The sequence below is a fragment of the Emys orbicularis genome, chromosome 2 (assembly GCF_028017835.1).
Source record: "Emys orbicularis isolate rEmyOrb1 chromosome 2, rEmyOrb1.hap1, whole genome shotgun sequence".
Lineage (NCBI taxonomy): Eukaryota > Metazoa > Chordata > Testudines > Emydidae > Emys > Emys orbicularis.
The window spans coordinates 231192839-231214818 of NC_088684.1; the positions used below are offsets into that span (position 1 = coordinate 231192839).

General features: G+C 45.2%; 1 protein-coding gene across 1 annotated transcript in view; it reads right to left on the reverse strand.

The window, feature by feature from the left end:
- Nucleotides 1–21980, reverse strand: part of CHN2 (chimerin 2) — a 215555-nt gene that overhangs the window by 87084 nt on the left and 106491 nt on the right. Inside the window, exons 4-6 of the mRNA XM_065400226.1 lie at nucleotides 9694–9725; nucleotides 6805–6918; nucleotides 3073–3358 (exon numbers count right to left, since the gene is read on the reverse strand). Coding sequence (XP_065256298.1) covers nucleotides 3073–3358; nucleotides 6805–6918; nucleotides 9694–9725 — 432 coding nt within the window. The remainder of the gene's footprint in view (nucleotides 1–3072; nucleotides 3359–6804; nucleotides 6919–9693; nucleotides 9726–21980) is intronic.

The following is a 21980-nucleotide window of genomic DNA, read 5'->3' on the forward strand; positions in this document are numbered from 1 at the left end:
ATTGAAGTTTTGCCCATCAACTTGTCCAAATAATGTAGTGATGAGCAGATGCTACTGTGATGGGCACTGTGTCTCAACACATACACAGAATAGAATAGGGGTGGAAAGTAGCCTTCCCTGGTGGAAACCTGCATGTGGTGGTCATGGTGAAAATACTACCTGGTTTCGACCAAAGGATGAATGCCTCTGCTGCAAAGCTCAAGTCCTCCGTGTTGGGGGTCTCAGATTTAAAAGCACTGGGGGAGCGTAGAGGAATCTTCTGTCCCATTATGGGCATGCCTGGGGTCACACAGAGAGCAGGCACCCTTTTGCTGCAACAGCATCTCCTGAACCCCGCTGCTCATGAAGCCCGCATCCCCCCCACTCTTTGGCATTAATGGCTCCTGCTCCTGACAGCTAGAAAAGGATTCTGACGGCAGCTCCTCCTCCTGCTCCCTCTCCTCCCCCAGCCCCTTTTACTTAGCTGAGTCTTAGTACACAAAGGGCCCGAGCCTACCCATATTGAAGTCAATAGGAGTTTTTCCATTGATTCCACTGGGAGTTGGCTCAGACCCAAAGTCAGAAATGTTCAGATGTAGGTGCAAATTAATATTTAGGCCCCTAAATCAGAGTAGTCCAATTTTCAGAGCTGCTAAGCAAGCACTCATCACTTTGCACCTCTGAAAGGCCATTTTTATTTAGGTACCTAACCTTAAGCACCAAAACTTGAAAATTTCAGCCAAAGTCCCAGTATGAAAGAGAATATGATCAGTTATAAAGATAAGTAGATTAAAATAAAACCCTTCGAAGTGCTCAAGGGCATTGCAGCATATGAAAAATCACAGATTTTCAATAATAAAAATGTGACAAGAATTGCAACTAAGATTAAAAAAATTTTTAATAGCTTTGGTTTTGTTTCTAATTAGAGATACCATATTTCCATAAGTTAAGGAATGTGTCTAGGATTTAAGACTGTAGTGATTCCTCTTATTACACTAATGGCACATACCAATGTTTTAAAGTCACAATACTGTTTGTCAAATATATTCTCAACATAAAAGAAACTGCTAGTTTCCAGAGCATGATCTGTAGGGCATCCATCTGTAGGGGTGTTACTGACCCACCCCTACAGAGAAAAGTCCTACTGTACTAAACTCTGCTTCGTCTTACTCATTGTACCCCAAACAAGTCAAAATAGAGACTCTTGTGCCTGATTTAGCATTCCAAAACAGCCAGCATCCAATCACAGGAATCAGCAGAATGAGCAGGACGCTTGTCTCTCTATAATTCCTTCCCATATCTTAAAGAGACAAGGTGGGTGAGGTAATATCTTTTATTTGGACCAAATTCTGTTGTTTCCATATTTTGTTTTTTAAAACACCATCTAAGTTATTCCAAATAATACAGTAGAACCTCAGAGATACAAACACCAGAGTTACGAACCGACCGGTCAACCGCACACCTCATTTGGAACAGGAAGTATGCAATCAGGCAGCAGAGACAGAAAAAGAAAAAAAAAGGAAATACTGTACAATACTGTGTTAAACAAACTACTAAAAAAAAAAAGGAAAGTTTAAAAAAGATTTGACAAGGTAAGGAAATTGTTTCTTTGCTTGTTTCATTTAAATTAAGATGGTTAAAAGCAGTATTTTTCTTCTGCATAGTAAAGTTTCAAAGCTGCATTAAGTCAATGTTCAGTTGTAAACTTTTGAAAGAACAGTCAAAATATTTTGTTCAGAGTTGCAAACATTTCAGAGTCACGAACATCCTCCATTCCCAAGGTGTTCATAACTCTGAGGTTCTACTGTATCCCTGTCACTGGATTTGTGCTGAAATAGAATCTGAATCAGGTTTTTTCACAACCCTATTGTCCAAAGATCTTCTCCAGGCTGTGTGACTTTACTAAAAAGCCATCATTATTAATCCAACTCATTTGCTACTGTGGATGACTATGTTTGGATGCCACTTCATCTTATTCAAGAATAAGAGCTGCTACGGAGAACAATTCCTAAACTGCTGCAATTTGCCTATATTTGTCCTGTTTTACTGTGTGTCAGAAATCCAAACCAGTAAGTGTTCAGTCAACGCTGATATGTAACCCATCACAGAAAGTAACTTGCCTGGAAATGTCTTTCAGTGGGACAGACAGAGGCATCAGGAAAATAATTATCTCTGCTATATTCACATGTGTGATAAATGTTATTTTCCAGCAAATACAGTCACTGCTTCCCAAATATCAACTATCATCTAAATCATGATGCAGCAGTCCTCCCACAAATGAGAATTAGTTAATTCATCCAAAACATCTGCACCAGGAAGAAAATTTTGTTTGGGATACTTAGTGCACAGTCCACCTAGAAATGGGAAAACTCACACATCACTGTTTACAACAGTGTTTATCATATATGGTGTAATTCTTAATTTTATTTTTTTACCTGATTACTAAGCGGATGGAGTTCTCAAAGTATTAAGTCAGTAAGTTCTAGTTCACACACTGCTGTAGCATATGGTCAGGTAAGAGATGGCAAGAAAAATCCATTTTAACTCAGAAAAAGAAAGAGAAAGAAAGAAGGCAAAGACAATACCCCACTTCAGACCCATTCACCAAAGGACTGGCAGAAAAGAGGAGCTTTGCACCATGCACTGGAAGCTAACAAACTTGAGCTCTGGTGAATGGCCAATGGGCACAAGTTTCACAGTCTGGGACCTGCCACTGAGAATGCCATGACTTTAGAATGCACATGGACAAGCGAACACCTCAGCTTGTCCCAGCCATTGTGATGGTGCATAAGGAAAAGCGGTTTCTATGGTAGTCAGGTCCCACACTACATGCATAAAATCATTTGTGTTGGTAGTGGATGGGAAGTTTTTATTATCTTTTCAAAAGCCCCAATTAAATAGTAATTTCAAGTACACATGATTGGTTATCAGTCAGTTAACAGGATATAAACATTTCAATGGCTCAGGAACACTTTAATGACAGCAAAATTAATAGTTATTAATTATTATTATTAAGTAAACACTTGTTTCTTTTTAGATTATAGACTATAAAGAAAGCATTAGATTGGTTGCCATTTAATACTGAATAGTTACCTTTTCAACCGGTGTATTTTCTTCACTTGTTACACTAGCTTTTCTTGATTCAGTTTTGGTTCTGCTCAGCCTTCGGGATACTTTTTCTCTAAGCAGAGTAGCATATCCAATGTGCTCATAGATGGGGTTTTTGGTCATTTTGGCAATATACTCAGAAGCCTTGGTTTCTATATACAGTGTTATCAAGCCATCTGTTACCAAATCATGGATAGATTCAAACCTTTTCTCCCCCACAAAGTGCTTCCCATCATAGAAAAGCCTGTAGTTTAAGGTCTGATTACCAAACCTGCATAAAAAAAAGAAGAGAAAGAGAATACAAAATATCAGAACAACCAGGAGACAATCTTGCTGATTATACATACATTTTTAGGTCCTAATATTGCAAATGGATCTGTGTGGATGAGTATCCCACAAAACCTCATTGTGCTCATGTGGGTCTGACTGAAGGATTAAGCCACCTAGTGTTTAACAAGCACCAGCACCCAAAAACATGTGCAGTTAGTCAGTATGTGCTCATCTTGAGGGGCTGGCACAACACATCAGAGGTATGCTTATACTGATTGACAAAAGCCTATTCTGGGGAGTGCTATTTATGGCATGTATAGTATACGGTTTAAAAAATATATATTAAAAACAAAGTATCTTAAAATGTTTCTTTTATAGCACATCAAGGGTGAAATCCAGGTCTCACTGAGGTAAATGGAAGGTTTTTGTCAGTGACTTCAGTGGGGTCAGCATTTCAGTCCAAATGTACATGTTTTCTTTGTTAAATGGGTTACAGGCTAAAAGCTCCAGAATGGTCTCTAGATTTGTGCTATAACTTTTTTTTCATATAAATTCCCAATTTGCAAACAAACGTACGTTTTTGAATCGACAAGTATTTACATAGGTAAATTTAGATATTAGACTGAAAATCTAGCTCTTGATGTTAGCAACTGAAGTATTCTGTTACAACCACTATACATATCTATATTTAATAAGGACAATCAAATACTATACTTTTCTTACTCTTTATTTTGTAATACTTTGTTAAGAACCTTGAAAATCTCCTATTTTGTTCTTTTCCATTTGACAAACACTGCTATTCATTTCCTCCACTGTTCACACAGCAAGCGCCAGCGTCAGTCTCAAAATGGTTTTAAATACTGGACTGCTGACGGCCTTGTTTGTGTAGGGATATAAAAGAAGGTACTAACAGTGATTCCCCCAAGTGACAGTGACTCCCTCATAATTTGTCCCCCACACTTTAAAATCCAACAGTTTCACCAAGTACAAAAATCTCTTGGGTCTTCTGTTAAAACTTGTAAGCTACTGTCTGTAGAAACCATTGATTATATCTATCCTGTGAAAGATACTTTATTACTATGTAAGGGCTAGTCTACACTTACCCGGTAGTTCGACGGCTGCGGATCAAAGTTCCGAGTTCGATTTATCGCGTCTGGTGTGGACGCGATAAATCGAACCAGGAAGTGATCCCCGTCGACTGCGGTACTCCAGCTCGGCGAGAGGAGTACCGCGAAGTCGACGGGGGAGCCTGCCTGCCGACCGCGGTAAATTCGAAGTAAGGTATGTCGAATTCAGCTACGTTATTCACGTAGCTGAATTTGCGTACCTTACTTCGACTTGGGGGGTAAGTGTAGACCAGGCCTAAAACTTACAAACAAGTTAATTGACTTTGTTCTTGAAGTAATTGATACAATGTAAACAAACACTATAAGCTGTTAAGTGACTTTCACTTCATCAACGGCTCCTAGGACAGACCCCCACCCTCTGTGATTAAAGGGCCGGGAGTCTCAAATGAATTAGCACACACCCTGAAAGTGGTGGAGACAGTAAATTAAAATATGGTTAAGATATGGAATGTATGCTGATGAATGCTTGATATACATGAATGGTTAGGGAGGTGCCAGCCTAGAAAGGGCGTATCCATCGGCCGAAGAAGGTGTCAAGTAGGACCACCAGACAACCCCTTGAGGGTAAACTGGGATCCACCCCATCACCTGGAAGGATGAGAAACACAAACTTTGGACAGTGTGGAGCCACCAGGAATGTGCCATCTGCTGATTGAGTCAGCAACAGCAGAATGAAACAGCTCCCATAGACTAACATAAGAATTAATTCCTATAAGAATGGACTCTCAAGACTGATAACTTTGAGTCTCTGGTTCTGCTGCCAACCTCCAGGAGCATCAGGTGCACCTGACACAGACTCAGCTCCATTCTCATGACCAAGATACCTGGCCAGTAACTTGGCATGAGCAACTTCTAGGCTGGTAACTATAACACCTATACAGAACTTGAATGAATGATTGTGTGAATGAATCTCTCTCTCTCTCTCTCTCTCTCTCTCTCTCTCTCTCTATATATATATATGTGTGTGTGTGTGTGTGTGTGTGTGTGTATAAGAAATAAGTAGTCAAACAACGTTGTTTACTTTTATCTTTTGCTTTATCAGTATATTTACAATAAATGTGGCATCTTTGCCTTATCCCTCTTAATAAGATCCTGCTGGTTTTTAATTCTATTGTTATAACATTTGTGCACCAATATAACTAATCAGGATGATCTCAGTACAATGTTCATAGCTCTAGGAAATCTCTTCTAGGAAATTTTTGTTACAGATTTACCAAAGGGAGTATAAAATTGGAGACTCTTTTTGCAGGTCCCACAAACATAGTAATGTTTTTAAAAATTTATTTTTATTTTATTTTATTAAAGGTGATAGGATCTGAAGGATATTTCCCACGAAACTATGACAGTTTTATGATGTACACAATTTTGCACTTGAGTAGCTTGCTGTCTCTTTAAAAAGAAAGATGCTAAAGTAAGCTTTAGGTTTCTAATAATTTTATTTAGATTCAATATATAAAAGGACCCCGATCCAAGATTTGAGGCACCCTACCATTATTACTCTCACAATCAAAATCAGCAGCATAAAAGTCATCATTCCACAGGAATTCAGCGAGCCACCTACAGAGACCCCTTTCCACGCCATCATTGAGGGAGCACAACTTTACCTTCTAAAAAACCCCGTCAAACCGATAGCTTTTGCAGTATGCCTGGAAGGTCACCAAAATCAGACCGGGGGGGGGGGGGGGGGGGAGAGGAAGCTAGTTCTAGAGTACTGCAGCCTTCACTGAGGGCATCCTGCCAACCGCCCCCTCTCATTTATACTGAGCGAGATCCAGTCATGTGCCCCTTCTGACCACAGTTGTGGCATGGGGAGAGAGGCAACTCCTCAGGTTGGCCTGTTCCAACTCATTTAGGGCTTTGTAGATCATAACAGAGACCTTACACTCCACCCAGAGACCAATGAGCAACCAGTGCAGATTCGGGAGGAGCACTAGTGTCATGTGTTCCCAGCATGATGCCCAAATCAGTAAGCAAGCTACTGCATCCTGCACCAGCGGCAGTCTCAAAATGGTTTTAAGGAGTAGTTCCATGTACAGAGCACTGCAATGGTCTAAGCTTGAGGAAACAAAAGCCTGCATAATAATGGCAAGGTACACATCCACAGAGAAAGTTTGCAAACTCCTAGCCAGATGCAGATGGTAAAAAGCTTACTAGGTTACTGAAGTAATGTGATTGTCAAACAGGTTTAAAATCACGCTTAGTTGCAAGCCCTAGCAATTAAAGGCAGAGGGGTCTCTCAATCAAAGGGACTGGTATTATCTCCGCCATCCCTTCCAAATGTCTAGTTAATCTAGAAATGTTTTATTAAAACTGAGTTTACCTGAGAGCTAGAGTGTAGCATCCAGGTTGCCGCTGGCTCTCTCTAAGAATATATGCTCCTTCTACACCTGCAAGTATTTCATCTGCTTGCTCCCGAGAAATAATTCCATGAAACCTGAGGGGAGAAATTTCAGCAATTTACGGAATAATCATAAGTAGAAATAAAACTACAAGAAATCATGGTTGATTTAAGTGAGACATATGTGACTACTAGTAGATCATAATAGGATAGCAACACTAAATACTGCATCAGTGAAACAACCTGGGAACAATTTCAGGTCCCCAATTCTCAAACTGACATCCCCAGACATCAAGCTTCACACAGGTGATGGGATTGAACTGAGAAATGACAGAGCAAAGAGAAAATGTTGTTCACTACCTGAGTAACTCCACTGGGTGATTTTAGAATAATGTCTTTCAATTTGGCCCAGGAAAGTCTAACCCCAGCTACCGGAAAATACTGTGGGCATGACCATCTGAATTTAAGTAAAGACTTTAGAGCAGGTAAAAATGGTGTGTGAATCTTCTGACGTTCCTACCATCACAATACTTGGCAGCTCAAGGAGCAGGAACAATTAGATATAGAAGAACAAGAAAAAAACATGAAGGCCAAATCCTCAAATCTTGATTTAAAGACTTCAAGTTACAGAGAATCCACCATTTTCAAACCAGCAAGAGACCCATGCCCTACCCTGCAGAGGGAGGCAGAAAAAACCTCAGGGTCTCTGCCAATCTGACCTGGGGGAAAAATCCTTTCCAACCCCAAATATAGTGATCAGTTAGACTCTGAGCATTTTTTTTAAGCCAGCTCTAAGAGGGAGCATGATCAGGCCTGGAGTTTCCTACAATGGTTACTTTATATGAGTGGAATGAAACAAGAGCAGAAATGAAGGCACCTTCAAATAAAAAGAGATAAATTAAAATTAATGCACATATTCTAGATAGTATCCTTATTACAAATCTGCCTTTATTGTTCATATATATGGTTTTTAAAAGGAGTGAGGATATCTGCACTGCTTCTTTAAATGTGTGGCAGAAAGGCGCTGGTGAAGGTTCTAGTCAGATGTGCTATAGTGACATAGAGAAATAGACGAAGAGTAGCCTTAGGGAGAATATTGTTTTCCTCATTTCAATAAAGTTCCTTGGCCAGTTTCTGCAGAAAGTGACTCTTTCTGTGATTCATTCCTCCATGACAAAAGGAACAGGCCCTAAGACAAACAGCTGACTTTACATTGATCAGTTCTTCACCTATGACCTTTAAACAAGGACAAAATACAGTCTTTAGAGTAGTTTAAATACTATGTTGTGCACATATTTTGCTAGCTGATTCACTAAACCTTTCCTTGGAGCTTTTAAAAGCTTCTATTTTAAATGCTGCTGTCTAAAAATACAGTAAATATGTTAAAAACTTCTAGCCCTAAGCATTGTCTTTTTTCTGACATAATACGTCGGAAATGGTAGGTTTAAAATGCTGCCTCTGGTTTGGTAGGGAAAAAGAAGAGGAAAAACATTTTAGATGTAAAGAGAACTGAACAGCAATTGCACTTGTCACTTTTTCATATTGAATACATGTTAGAAGCATTAGGTTCTAGGTGACCTTTCCAAAGCATTACTAGGCATACTTCCTTTTTAAAATTATGATTGATTTGGACTTTCCTACTATGCTGATGAACCACGGGCATTTTCTACTACAGCCAATTAGAATGAACATCTCTAAAATTACACAATTTAAATGCATCTTTATTAATAAATTCACTGTCATTAATGTCAAACAAGTCCAGTTAACAAGAATGAGTTTAGGCTCTTAGCTGTAATACACACACTATCAATAACAACCAGTTCATTGGACAAAAGACAGTGATAATAGTTTTAAAAGATCTAGAGCTAGAAAGCATGGTGGTTCAATTAGCTAGGTGCTGTCTTTCAAACTCTACTGTACTCGAGTGGCTATGACTGAATTCCCTATTGTCACAGGTTATATTTTAAAAATGCAACTATAATAATTAGGAGCTCTTTGATAGTTTGACAGCTGCTATGCCCTGGGTGTGAAAAAACCCTTAAAAATGAAATTATATAGTTAATCCTTATTGCAAGCTAAACAGCAGGCCTCAGAAAAGTACCATATTAAAGGGGAAATTCTCATTCTATGCACACAGTTCAAGTAAAGGGTCTCGAACGAGCTGTAACAATGGCTGTGGCCCTTGAACACTATCTATACAGGGCTCTGGGTCAATGTACATACAAGCCATTTGGAGATAACACTCCCACTGCACAGTGGGAGAATGGAGTCCCTCTTTTGAGGCCTCGGAGTTGCCTGCCCTTTTCCCTTCCTTGCACTGGACACCATTTCAGGCCTCGTATGCCCATAGGGTAAGGCAGCCTTTAGACCTGAAGCAGTCTCATAGTCTCACTGACACTGTAATACCGGGTATCAGTGAGAAGAAAGTACAGTAAGCACACATCAAAAAGAAGGAAGAATAGGAGGAACGAGATTGAGAAAAACAGTAAAACTAATAGGGGGTTATAAGTTATAGCCGAAAAAAGATCAAGGATGGGAGAGCTGAAACAATCTGAACCGTTCTTCCTCAAATAACCCCAGATTTGTTTTTAGTCACCATCCATGGTTTTGACCTACTCTAGTTGACATACATGCTGAAGTGATGGTACAGGCCATGCACTGTTGGGCAACAATAATGAATCTATGTGCAACTGGAATATTAGACATTCAAAACATTTTCATGCTAGGATTATGGAAAGTGAAATGAAATATTTTGTCATAACACCTCCACGATGGTATTGTTATTTCTGTATTAATAATTTCAAAAGGAATGCATGATACCTCAAGTGATTATTTATCAAATAATTAAAAATAGAATAGTATAATACATACTCTCTTCCATAATATTTTGGTCGGTTCTCCACCTAAATGTGAAAAGAAAGAAAAATATCAACAATATACTCAAAATTACACCAGTAACGTTAAAATAAAAGTCAAGCAAATGAAATACCAATCATCAATGAAGACTGCAGCATCAAATTCAGAGCATATGCTTAAGCTATCAAAAAAAGATAAACAAGAGCACCATGGTACGTGAAGTTATGTTAATCTGAAGTTATAGTACACAGAGAACATATGGTGAAAAATAAAATAAAAAATAAAAATAAGCGGTTTTATTTTCATGAATTTGTGATGACTATAAATATAGTGAATGGTGAAACAAATGGGGCAACATGAGTCAATTGTATTAGATGTGATCAAACAGATGAAGAATAATTTACTATTTTTTCTCTCATCTATTATTTATACTACATAATAAGACTATTTTTATCCTGTGCTGTTTCTCAGACATTGTTGCCTATAAATGGCAAATGTCTAAAGCTGAAAAATTTAATGTTCTCAGAAGGTTTTAAAAAACCCCAACAAAACAAAAAACCCACCAGGGTTTATAGATTTAATTCTGGTCTGAAATTCCTAGTGTCTCAGCAAAGCATGAGCCTGATCTGAAGTACACTGCTGAAGTCAATGGAAAGACTTCCAATTATTTCAAATGGCTTTGGACCAAGCCCTAGTAGAGTAACACGCCTATACTCAAACTTCAAATATTCTGACATGTTGGTTTACCACTCAGGCTGCAATCCTGCAATGAACTCTGAGCTGGGGGGCCTTAATTTATCTAAAGCCTTTGTTTTAATCGTTTGTATTATTTAATTGCCTGTTTTATCTGAATTATTACATAGTCTCAATTTCAGCATGCGATCCACAGACAACTGTATGGTAGCTCTGTATAATGAGAAGGATCCGATTTCAGTTCTGACTTTCTTTACCAACTGTAAACAAACTGGTTTAGTATTACTCTCTGAATGTTCCACTGTGTGGTGTATACTAGGTATTGAGTTCCACAAAAAAAGTTACATGAAGTTAAAAATCCTCAATCCTCAAAGTTCATGGACTTGGTTTATATACAGACAAAAAGAACAGATTTACAAAATAGTTTATCTTAGACTTTGTGGAGACAGCAGAAATATGATGCAGCATAAGAAGCACCAGAGAACCCTGAAGTACACACTCATTTTTCAGTAGTTTACAAGTGAAAAACACTACACCAGCAGGGGGCACTTCTTTCCAAGGTTTCATACTCAAGGGTTTTGTTTGTTTGCTCAACATTTATAGAAAAATATTTTCTTTTTGAATATTAATTTATAAAATGTCAATTTTTTACTGCCCACTTATTACCTGAATTTATCTATAGTGTGTTAAGAAAATCCTCAGAGGATATTTTATACAGCTGGATTTTTTTTTTTTTTTTTTTACATGACTGGCACTATAATTTCTCTCCAGCTATGATCTTTGGCTGTAGCCTTTGACACTTCCCTCTTATATGGCATGAAAAATCCAACTGGAACCAGAATGTAGGCTTGTAAACTTAAAATAAAAATCAAATAAGCTCTATTTTTTTTCCAAATGAGCTCTATTGTGCACCGGAAGCCAGCACCATACTTCCAAATAACAAATATATGAAATTACGGAAAAAGTAATTTTCTGCTGGTGCAATAATCCATACACTGCTGTACTGAGATGTCTGACCTGGTACCCTGAGGTCACAGAGGCTAGGCATCTCAGACATGATATAAAGAAATTAGTGTTAGAAATTACTTCCTTTCAATAGTCCAACAGCAGTATCAAGCCCTTGAATCCCCTACCTCAGAACAGTAAATTGCTACAACAGAGCAGAGTAATTTGGATATTTGAGAAGCAGGAATAAAAGAAAGAGAATAATCTCGTAGATTGAACCCAGAGCAAAATCTGAGGCACATCTGAGCACAGGTTTTCAATTTCTAGACACATACATACACATCTTGTTTAAACAGTGCAGATGGTCAGAGAATTTTTAGCAGGATTGCCATTTAGAATTTTGACAGGTTTCAGAGTAGCAGCCGTGTTAGTCTGTATCCGCAAAAAGAACAGGAGTACTTGTGGCACCTTAGAGACTAACAAATTTATTAGAGCATAAGCTTTCGTGGGCTACAACCCACTTCTTCGGATGCATATAGAGTGAAACATATATTGAGGAGATATATATACACACATACAGAGAGCATGAACAGGTGGGAGTAGGTACAAGTAGAGTAGGGGCGTTAGGGGACGAGAGCTAAGGAAGCGTTGTTCTAAGTCAGCCATAAAAATGTTGGCATACTGTGGGGCCATGCGGGTACCCATAGCAGTGCCGCTGACTTGAAGGTATATATTGTTCCCAAATGTGAAATAGTTGTGGGTGAGCACCCACAACTATTTCACATTTGGGAACAATATATACCTTCAAGTCAGCGGCACTGCTATGGGTACCCGCATGGCCCCACAGTATGCCAACATTTTTATGGCTGACTTAGAACAACGCTTCCTTAGCTTCCTTAGCTCTCGTCCCCTAACGCCCCTACTCTACTTGCGCTACATTGATGACATCTTCATCATCTGGACCCATGGAAAAGAAGCCCTTGAGGAATTCCACCATGATTTCAATAATTTCCATCCCACCATCAACCTCAGCCTAGATCAATCCACACAAGCGGTCCATTTCCTGGACACTACTGTGCTAATAAGCGATGGTCACATAAATACCACCCTATACCGGAAACCTACTGACCGCTACACTTACCTACATGCCTCCAGCTTCCATCCAGGACACACCACACGATCCATTGTCTACAGCCAAGCTCTAAGATATAACCGCATTTGCTCCAATCCCTCAGATAGAGACAAGCACCTACAAGATCTCTATCAAGCATTCTTAAAACCACAATACCCACCTGCTGAAGTGAAAAAACAGATTGACAGAGCCAGACGAGTACCCAGAAGTCACCTCCTACAAGACAGGGCCAACAAAGAAAATAACAGAACACCACTAGCTGTCACCTTCAGCCCCCAGCTAAAACCTCTCCAGCGCATCATCAGAGATCTACAACCTATCCTGAAAGATGATCCTTTACTCTCACAGATCTTGGGAGACAGACCTGTCCTCGCTTACAGACAACCCCCCAACCTAAAGCAAATACTCACCAGCAACCACACATCACTGAACAAAAACACTGACCCAGGAACCTATCCTTGTAACAAAGCCCGATGCCAACTCTGTCCACATATCTATTCAAGTGACATCATCATAGGGCCTAATCACATCAGCCATACCATCAGGGGCTCGTTCACCTGCACATCTACCAATGTGATATATGCCATCATGTGCCAGCAATGCCCCTCTGCCATGTACATTGGCCAAACCGGACAGTCTCTACGCAAAAGAATTAATGGACACAAATCTGACATCAGGAATCATAATACTCAAAAACCAGTGGGAGAACACTTTAACCTGTCTGGCCATTCTATGACAGACCTGCGGGTGGCTATCTTAAAACAGAAAAACTTCAAAAACAGACTGCAACGAGAGACTGCTGAGCTGGAATTGATATGCAAACTAGACACAATCAACTCAGGATTAAATAAAGACTGGGAATGGCTGAGCCATTACAAACATTGAATCTATCTCCCCTTGTAAGTATTTTCACACTTGCTTCTTATCAAACTGTCTGTACTGAGCTATCTTGATTATCACTTCAAAAGTTTTTTTTCTCTTACTTAATTGGCCTCTCAGAGTTGGTAAGACAACTCCCACCTGTTCATGCTCTCTGTATGTGTGTATATATATCTCCTCAATATATGTTTCACTCTATATGCATCTGAAGAAGTGGGTTGTAGCCCACGAAAGCTTATGCTCTAATACATTTGTTAGTCTCTAAGGTGCCACAAGTACTCCTGTTCTTTTTAGTTAGAATTTTGGTTTTAACCTCCCTAGCTCATTTCTGATGAGATTGCAGACAGGGGTTAAATGAAAGGGAAAGAAGGGAGTAGGGGGGAGGCATTACCCTTATTAAATTAAAGTAACCAGCAAAATACAGAAATGTGCAGGATGTTGAGTTTCTTTTGTTAAATATTTACCATTCAAACCTGCTCATGTGAAACCATATATACATACACTTAAGCATGGGCAGCAGGTATAGTAGGCCAGGGGAGGTCTACACTACCCGCCTGAATCGGCGGGTAGAAATCGATCTCTCGGGGATCGAATTATCGCGTCTCGTTGGGACGCGTCAATCGATCCCCGAATCGACACTTCTACTCCACCAGCGGAGGTAGGAGTAAGCGCCGTCGACGGGGGAGCCACGGAGGTCGATTTGCCGCCGTCCTCACAGCAGGGTAAGTCGGCTCCGATACATCGAATTCAGCTACGCTATTCGTCTAGCTGAATTTGCATATCTTAAATCAACCCCCCCCCCTGTAGTGAGGACGTAGCCTAAGACTCCCCTAACCCGGGACGTGGCCCTGCCCTTGCTCCCCATCTCCCCGAAGCCGGCGGGAGCTCAGCTCGGGCCAGAGGCCTGGAGCTCAGGGTTTGTCCGGCCGTCAGCTTGGGGTGGTTCGGGCAGGTGCTCAGGCCAGCTGGCAGCCTGGGGTTTGGGACAGCTGGGATGGGCAGCAGCTCGGGGATCAGGGCAGCTGGGGCGGTTGGGCAGTGCTCGGGGCGGTTCAGCCAGGGCTTCTCTGGCCACGGTGTGGGGAGAAGGGAGAGGGGAAGAGGGGGAGGGGGAATCAGGTGGAAGGGGTGGGGGCCAGGTGAGCTAGCCTCCCCGAAAGGGGTGTTCACACGCCACCCATGCACCTAAGCATAAAACTAGAGAAAAGTAAATCTCAAAATAATGTAATTCTGATAATGAGAGAAGGATGGCAACATATTTTGCATTTACATAGTGTGACAGACATGGCAATTTCCTGCAATATCTTTGTGAGATCTTATTGTATTAAATTTATGTACCATTGTGGGCCAGGGACTGTATGTAATTCCATCGGGGAGAGTGACCACAGCTCTTCCAGGAACTAAGAACAGCATGAGGTGATTAGGCAAATTCACTTGGGTAGTAAACCTCTAGAGAAGTACTCCTACCTGGAGACACTCACGTATATTAGTCAAACTGGATTTTCCAGAGACCAACAGACAAAAAACCCAAGGGACTTTTGGATAAATAGCCTGAGTTTAAACTGACTCAGGGCCTGCTTTCTGATCCAGCAAATGGACAGGACTTCCTGCCCATGGTGGACCCTATTCCTTCCTGGGAAGGGTTGGAAGGACTTTGGCCGATCGAGGCCCCATAAGACTGATGCGTGTCCTCTGGTGAGCTTTTCGCATGTATACAGGAACTTTGCTTTTTATGTTTTTTCCCTAGTGCCTTCATCTTAAGAATAAGTGTGCTTGCTTATAAAGGACTATTTGGAGCTTGTGACCGCTGGCTATTACAGCTGTTCATAGCCTTCAAACAGAAAGCAAAGACACTAGTCTGTTTAGGCATTCTGGCTTTCTGGGAGTAACATAATGTAGTTAGGGAACTGTGCAGCCTGGAAAAATCCTGGTCGGGGGTGGGGGGGAGGGGAAAGAGAGAGAGAGAGAGAGAGGTGAGTCTCCACCCAAGAGAGGTGATGGCCTAGAATTGGTGCCCTTGGTGGACCATGGAGGGGAAATACATGTGCAATTGCCCTGAACTATGACATATAGCACCTTTCTTCTTGGAGGATCTTAATAAACCTATGGGCCAGACTCTGATAATTTGCTACTCAACCTGAGTAAGGGTATCAGAATGTGGCCCCAGGTGCATGCGAAACCCCTGAATACAACCTCTTAGGTGGACGCAGTGGCTAGTCAGCATGGGACACGATAACACTCACAACAGACTCCGGTTCAACTGAAGCCGTGTCAGTCTTTATCCCACAAATGAAGCACTGCACCTAGCGGATAAAGAGCCAGGCAGCTGTTGTGTTGCGAAAACACTGACCAGCATTTGCTGAGTTCTTATATAACCAGTATGGGTGGCCTCTGCTACACAATAATCAATAGCGCGTAATTCACAATTACAGGCCCAGCCCCGCTGCATGAGTTCCAGTTGTCTGTAGAATCTCAGGATCATTTTCAAGAACGTAACACACTAGAATGACACAATCAACCTAAAAATACCTCCACAAACCTCAGACACTCAACTACTGCCAGGCCATTTCTTTAGACAGGAACCTGAATAGACAGACAGATCTTGCAACCTATCCTGAGGGCCCATAAACTCAGGTTCTGTCAGACCAGTGAGGAAATCACATTGCAGACATGATGACCTAGCTGCTGAAAATGTTCTACTGCAGCTATATCAATCTATGGCCTATCACTGAGAAGATCCTCATTGATTTCAGCCGCCAGGAATGAGCATGACAAGATTGGAGGTTTCAAGGTAACTAAGAGCTATATCATATTAGAATTTATAGATCAAAATCAACACCTTGGCGTACACCTGTGAACAAACAGGAAGCCAGTGATGTGTATGGAGCACAGGTTTACATTCCTGAGGAATCTTGTAGTAATATTTTGTACTATCTGAAATTTGTGCATCAACTTCAAGGGAAGTTCCATATATCTCAGTGAGCAAGACTGACTGAAACTCAGACTGGGGTTACGTTTCCCCACCTGATGTGAATGAGCCCAAAATAAACAAGCTCACTTTGAGGACCATTCTGCTTACTTGGACTTCACAGAAATCACAGCAGAGAAGAACGCTCTCACCATCTCCATTGGCGCCACAACATACTTTTCCACAGTTTCTCTATGGAAAAGACAGTTACCTTTTCCATAACTGGTGTTCTTTGAGATGTGTTGCTCATGTCTATTCCACAATAGGTGTGCGTACTCACCATGTGCACTGGTGTCGGAAGTTTTTCCCCTAGCAGTACCCGTAGGGGAGCGCCCCTAGCGACCCCTGGAGTGGCACTTCCATGGTGCTGTATAAGGGGCACTTCCATGGTGCTGTGCGCTCCCCGCACCCTCAGACATGAGCAACACATCTTGAAGAAAACCAGCTGCGGAAAAGGTAACTAACTGTCTTTTCTTCTTCAAGTGATTGCTTATGTGTATTCCACAAGAGGTGATTCCAAGCAATATCTGCTGGAGGTGGGAAGGAGTTCACAAACTCTCAGGACGGAGCACAGCCCTGCCGAACCCGGCGTCTTCCCTAATCTGGGAGATGATCGCATAATGCGAAGTGAATGTGTGAAATGAAGACCATGTGGCAGCCCTGCAAATGTCCTGAATGGGGACATGGGCTAAAAAGGCAGTCGAAGAGGCTTGCGCCCTAGTCGAGCGTGCCCTCCAATTGACAGTGGAGGGATTCCCGCCAGGTCATAACAGGTACGGATGCACGAGGTGATCCAGTTGGAGAGCCGCTGAGTGGAGATCGGCCGACCCCTCATTCGTTCGGCTGAGGGATGAACAGCTGTGAAGACTTCCTGAACGGCTTAGTCCATTCCAGGTAAAAAGCCAGAGCTCGTCTCACATCCAGCATGTGGAGGTGGCGCTCCTCACTGGACGCCCGGGGCTTGGGGCAGAGGACTGGCAGGAAAATGTCCTGACCCATGTGGTAGACGGAGACCACCTTCGGGAGGAATGAAGGATGTGGGCGGAGCTGGACCTTATCCTTATGGAACACCGTATATGGGGGCTCGGAGGTCAGGGCCCTGAGTTCCGAGACCTGCCTAGCCGACGTGACCGCCACCAGGAAGGCCACCTTCCACGAGTGGTGTGACCAGGAGCACGTAGCTAGCGGCTCAAACGGGGGACCCGTCAGCCGGGCCAGCACCAAATTCACGTCCCACTGCGGGACTGGGGGCCTAACATACGGGAAGAGACGATCCAATCCCTTAAGGAATCGGCCAGTCATGGCATGGGAGAATACCGTGTGCCCCTGCACTGGCGGGTGAAAGGCCGATATGGCTGCCAAGTGCACCTTGACGGACAAGGGCGCCAGGCCCTGGGCTCTAAGGTGAAGTAGGTAGTCCAAAATGAGCTGGATTGGGGCAGCCACGGGGGAAATGCCCCACTCAGCCGCCCATCGGGAAAACCGAGACCACTTTGCCAAGTAGGCTCAGTGCGTGGACGGTTGCCTGCTTTCCAAGAGAACGTGCTGAACCCCTTCCGAGCACATCCTTTCCTCCCAGCCTAACCATTGAGCAGCCACGCCGTGAGGTGGAGTGCCGCTAGGTTGGGGTGGAGGAGGCGGCCCTGGTCCTGGGAGAGCAGGTCCGGGCAGGATGGTAACGGCCACGGTGGGGCAGTGTGAGGGTGTACCAATGCTGCCTGGGCCATGCCGGGGCAATCGGGAGGACCCAGGCCCTGTCCATCTTTATCTTTTCCAGGACTTTGCCAATCAGCAGGAACGGGGGGACGGCATAGAGAAACTGGCCTGACCAGGATAGGAGGAAGGCATCGGAGATAGCGCCCCATCCCAGGCCCCCCCGGAGCAGAACCAGGGACAGCGACGGTTCTGTCGAGTCACAAACAGGTCCACCTGGGGAGTTCCCCACACTTGGACAAGTCTGTGCACCACCTCTGGGTGAAGAGACCACTCGTGCTGAGAGGAGAAGTCTTGGCTCAGGCGATCCGCCCATGAGTTCCGGGTAGGTGGTAGGCCTGTAGGCAAATGTCGTGGGCTATACAGAAGTCCCACAGCTTGAGGGCTTCTAGGCAGAGGATCGGGCCCTGCCTTGCCTGTTGATGTAAAACGTCGAGGCCGTGTTGTCCATGAGAATCCTGACCACCCGGCCCTCCAGGTGTGAGCGGAAGGCCATGCACGCCAGCTGCACCGTCCTGAGCTTCTTGACGTTTATGTGGAGGGCCAGGTCCTGCGCAGACCACAGACCTTGGGTCTGAAGGTCTCCCACATGGGCTCCCCAACCCAGGTCCAATGCGACGGACATTCCATCAATGGGGGCCTGCCTCTGAATGGGACCCCGTGGAGCATGTTCCCCAGGGAGGACCGCCATCAAAGGGAGGCAATCACCGGTTCGGGAACAGTGAGGACCTTGTCCATCCTGTCTCTGACCTGGGAGAACACCGAGGCCAACCAGAGCTGGAGGGGCCTCATCCTGAGTCTGGCGTGGCGAACCACATATGTGCACACCGACATGCGATCCAAGAGCTGGAGACACACTCTGGCTGTTGTCACTGGAAACCTTGTGACTGTGTTGATAAGCCCTTTCAGGGTCTCGAACCTGTCCAGTGGGAGGGAGACTCTGGCCGACGTGGCATCCAGGACTGCCCCGATAAACTCTATGCGTTGTACCGGGACTAATGTGGACTTGGTGTCATTTACCAACAGGCCCAGAATGGCGCCACGTGATCCTGCACCTGCAACCGGGAGCTGCCCTTGACCAGCCAGTCGTCCAGATAGGGGAAGATCTGGACCCCGCGGCGCCTGAGGTGGGCCGCCACCACAGACATACTTCCTGGAGGCAATGGACAGGCCAAATGGGAGGACCGTAAATTGGTAGTGTTCCTGTCCAACCGTGAAATAGAGGAAGCGCCTGTGCCCCTCGAATATATGGATGTGGAAGTACGCGTCCTGCAGATCGAGGGCAGCGTACCATTCCCCAGGAAGGGAATGATGGAGGCCAGGGAGACCATGCGGAACTTGAACTTCACCATATACTGGTTCGGGCCTTGCAGGTCCAGGATGGGCACGAGTCCCCCTTTGGTCTTCAGGATAAGGAAATAGCGGGAGTAGTACCCCTTGCGTTTGAACTCCGCTGGCACCACTTCCACCGCTCCTAGGCCAAGGAGCAGCCCCACCACCTGCTCGAGCAGGGCCTCGTGAGAGGGGTCCCCCCGGAGGGACAGGGGTGGAGGGTGGTTGGGCGGGGTAGAGGTAAACTGGAGGGTGTAGCCCCGGGAGATGGTGCTGAGGACCCATCGGTCTGAGGTCAGCCGCGACCACTCGGGGAGAAAAACACACAACCGGTTGGAGAAGGGAAGCTTTATTGTGGGTGGATCCCTGATGTGAACTGGTAGGTCTTCCCCGGGCATCCCATCAAAACTGCCGTTTCCCTGCCTGTTTGCTCTTGGAAGACACAGGCTGGGGGGCAGACCGAGACTGCCTCTGCAGGCGTTTCTTATAGTCCCGCGACTTTTTATAAGGGGACTTGTATTTAGAGTGGGTGGCCTGGGTGGGAGCCTGCTATGGCTTAAACTTAGGTCTAGCTGGAGCCGGAACATAGAGGCCTTAAATGTAGTACGGGAGTCTTTCAGGCCATGTAGTTTTATGCCCGTCTGTTCCACAAACGGGGCCTTGCCATCAAACGGGAGGTATTGCAAGGAGTTCTGCACCTCACTGGACAGCCCAGACAGCAGGAGCCACAAAGCCCTTTTCATGGACACCGCGGAGGCCATGGACCGCGCAGCCGTGTCCGCCGCATCCGATACTGCCTGCAGGGTTGCCCTGGCAGCCGCTGTACTCTCCTCCACCACAGCTTTGAACTCCTTCCTGCAACGCTCCCGGAGGAGTCCTCGAACTTGGGCAGAGAGCCCCACAGATTGAACTCATACCGGCCCAGGAGAGCCTGATGGTTTGCCACCCATAACTGGAAGCTCAAGGACTAATACATTTTTCTCCCAAATAAATCCAGCCTCCTTGAATCTTTATTTTTCGGAGTGGGGGCTGGTTGGTCCTGCCGCTCCATGTGGTTGACCGATTCGACCACCAGGGAGTTAGGAGCAGGGTGGGTACAAAATACTTGCGTTCCGCTGTCTTAGAGATGAGGGGCAATGAGGCCGGGGTTTGCCACAGGGCATTTGAAATTTTCGCCACCCCTTCGTGGAGTGGCAAGGCCACCCTGCCCGGTGCCGAGGCGGCCAGGATGTTAAAAAGGGAGTCCGAGGGCTCCTCCACCTCCTCTGCCTGAAGGTTCAGGTTTGACGCCACCCTTTTCAATAGTTCCTGGTGGGCTTTAGAGTCCTCCTGCGGGACGGAGGGAGGAGGGGCCATAATCGCCTCATCAGGGGAGGGTGAGGAGGCAGGCACAGTACTTTGCTTGTCCACCGACACCGGAGAATCCACCACCTGGTCGCTCTCTGGGCACAGTGCTGAAGGTGCACGTTCCACCAACTCCTTCCTTGGAGGCTGGGAGAGGGAGGCCGACGGCCGTTCTCAGGCTCCGGCCACCGAGCGAGCCCCCACTGTGCCGGCCACGGAGCCCGGTGCCATTGCACCGGCAGTGGCACTGGCAGAGCAGGCTGTTCGGCCTGGCTGGCCTGACCCATCGATGGACGACTACGAAGGTAGGCTGGGCTGATGTACAACCTGCCGCTGTCCCTGGACCTGGAGGAGTGGCGGTGCTGGGAGCAGTGCCAACCACAAGACTGTGATCCCGACATGGAGGAATGGTACTGCTGGTAGCTGCTGCTCCGCAATGACAAGATGACGGTGATCGATGCCTGGGGCTGCGGGAGCGGTGCCATGGCGAGGTCCTGGAGCAAGATGACAAACAGGAATGGCATCAACGTTTGTGTCACGACTGGCTACGATAGCCCCTCTGAGACGAGGACCTTCAGCGGCGTCTACCTCGGTCCCATCAGTGTCCGCTCCTCGAGGCGGAGCAGTGCCTGGAGTCTCTGTCAGTTGGAACCCAGCCAGGCAACCTGGTGGGAGTTGACGGCGACCTGCTTGGACTACGCATGGGACGGTCTCTGAGCGGCAAAGGGCATCGGGAACGTTCCCTCGACTGTGACCAGTACCAAGTCGGGGGTGGGGACTGCGGAGATCCCAGCGGCGGCTTGCCTCTGGACTGCGGGGCCAACATTGGCGGTGCTCCTGGTACCAGCCACTTGCAGGGCCTCTGGCGTGGAGGGCATCCGGACATCAGGGGAAACCTGCTCCGAATGGGCCTGGTTACTCCGCTTGACCTGAGTTGGAGGCCTAGAGGCCGATGGGGACTGAGGACTGCCCAACATGGGTCTAGCCTCTCCCCCAGTCTTGCTCCGGTGACGCGGCGGAGGAGGCCTCTTCTTAGCCTTCTTGGCGTGGCCTGTGGATGGGAAGCGGTGCCAACTGGTAGATGGCGCCGGGTGGTAGCTGCACACCGACACCACGGTACCTGGTGCTGACTTGAAGCGGCGCACTGGAGTCTGGGTCAACGCCAACTCCATCAGGATGGCCTAGAGCCTAATGTCTCTCTCTCTCTCTTGGTCCGAGGCTTGAACGACTTGCAAAACTTACAGCGATCGCTGAGATGGGTTTCACCCAAACAGCGTAAACAGTCCGTGTGCAGAT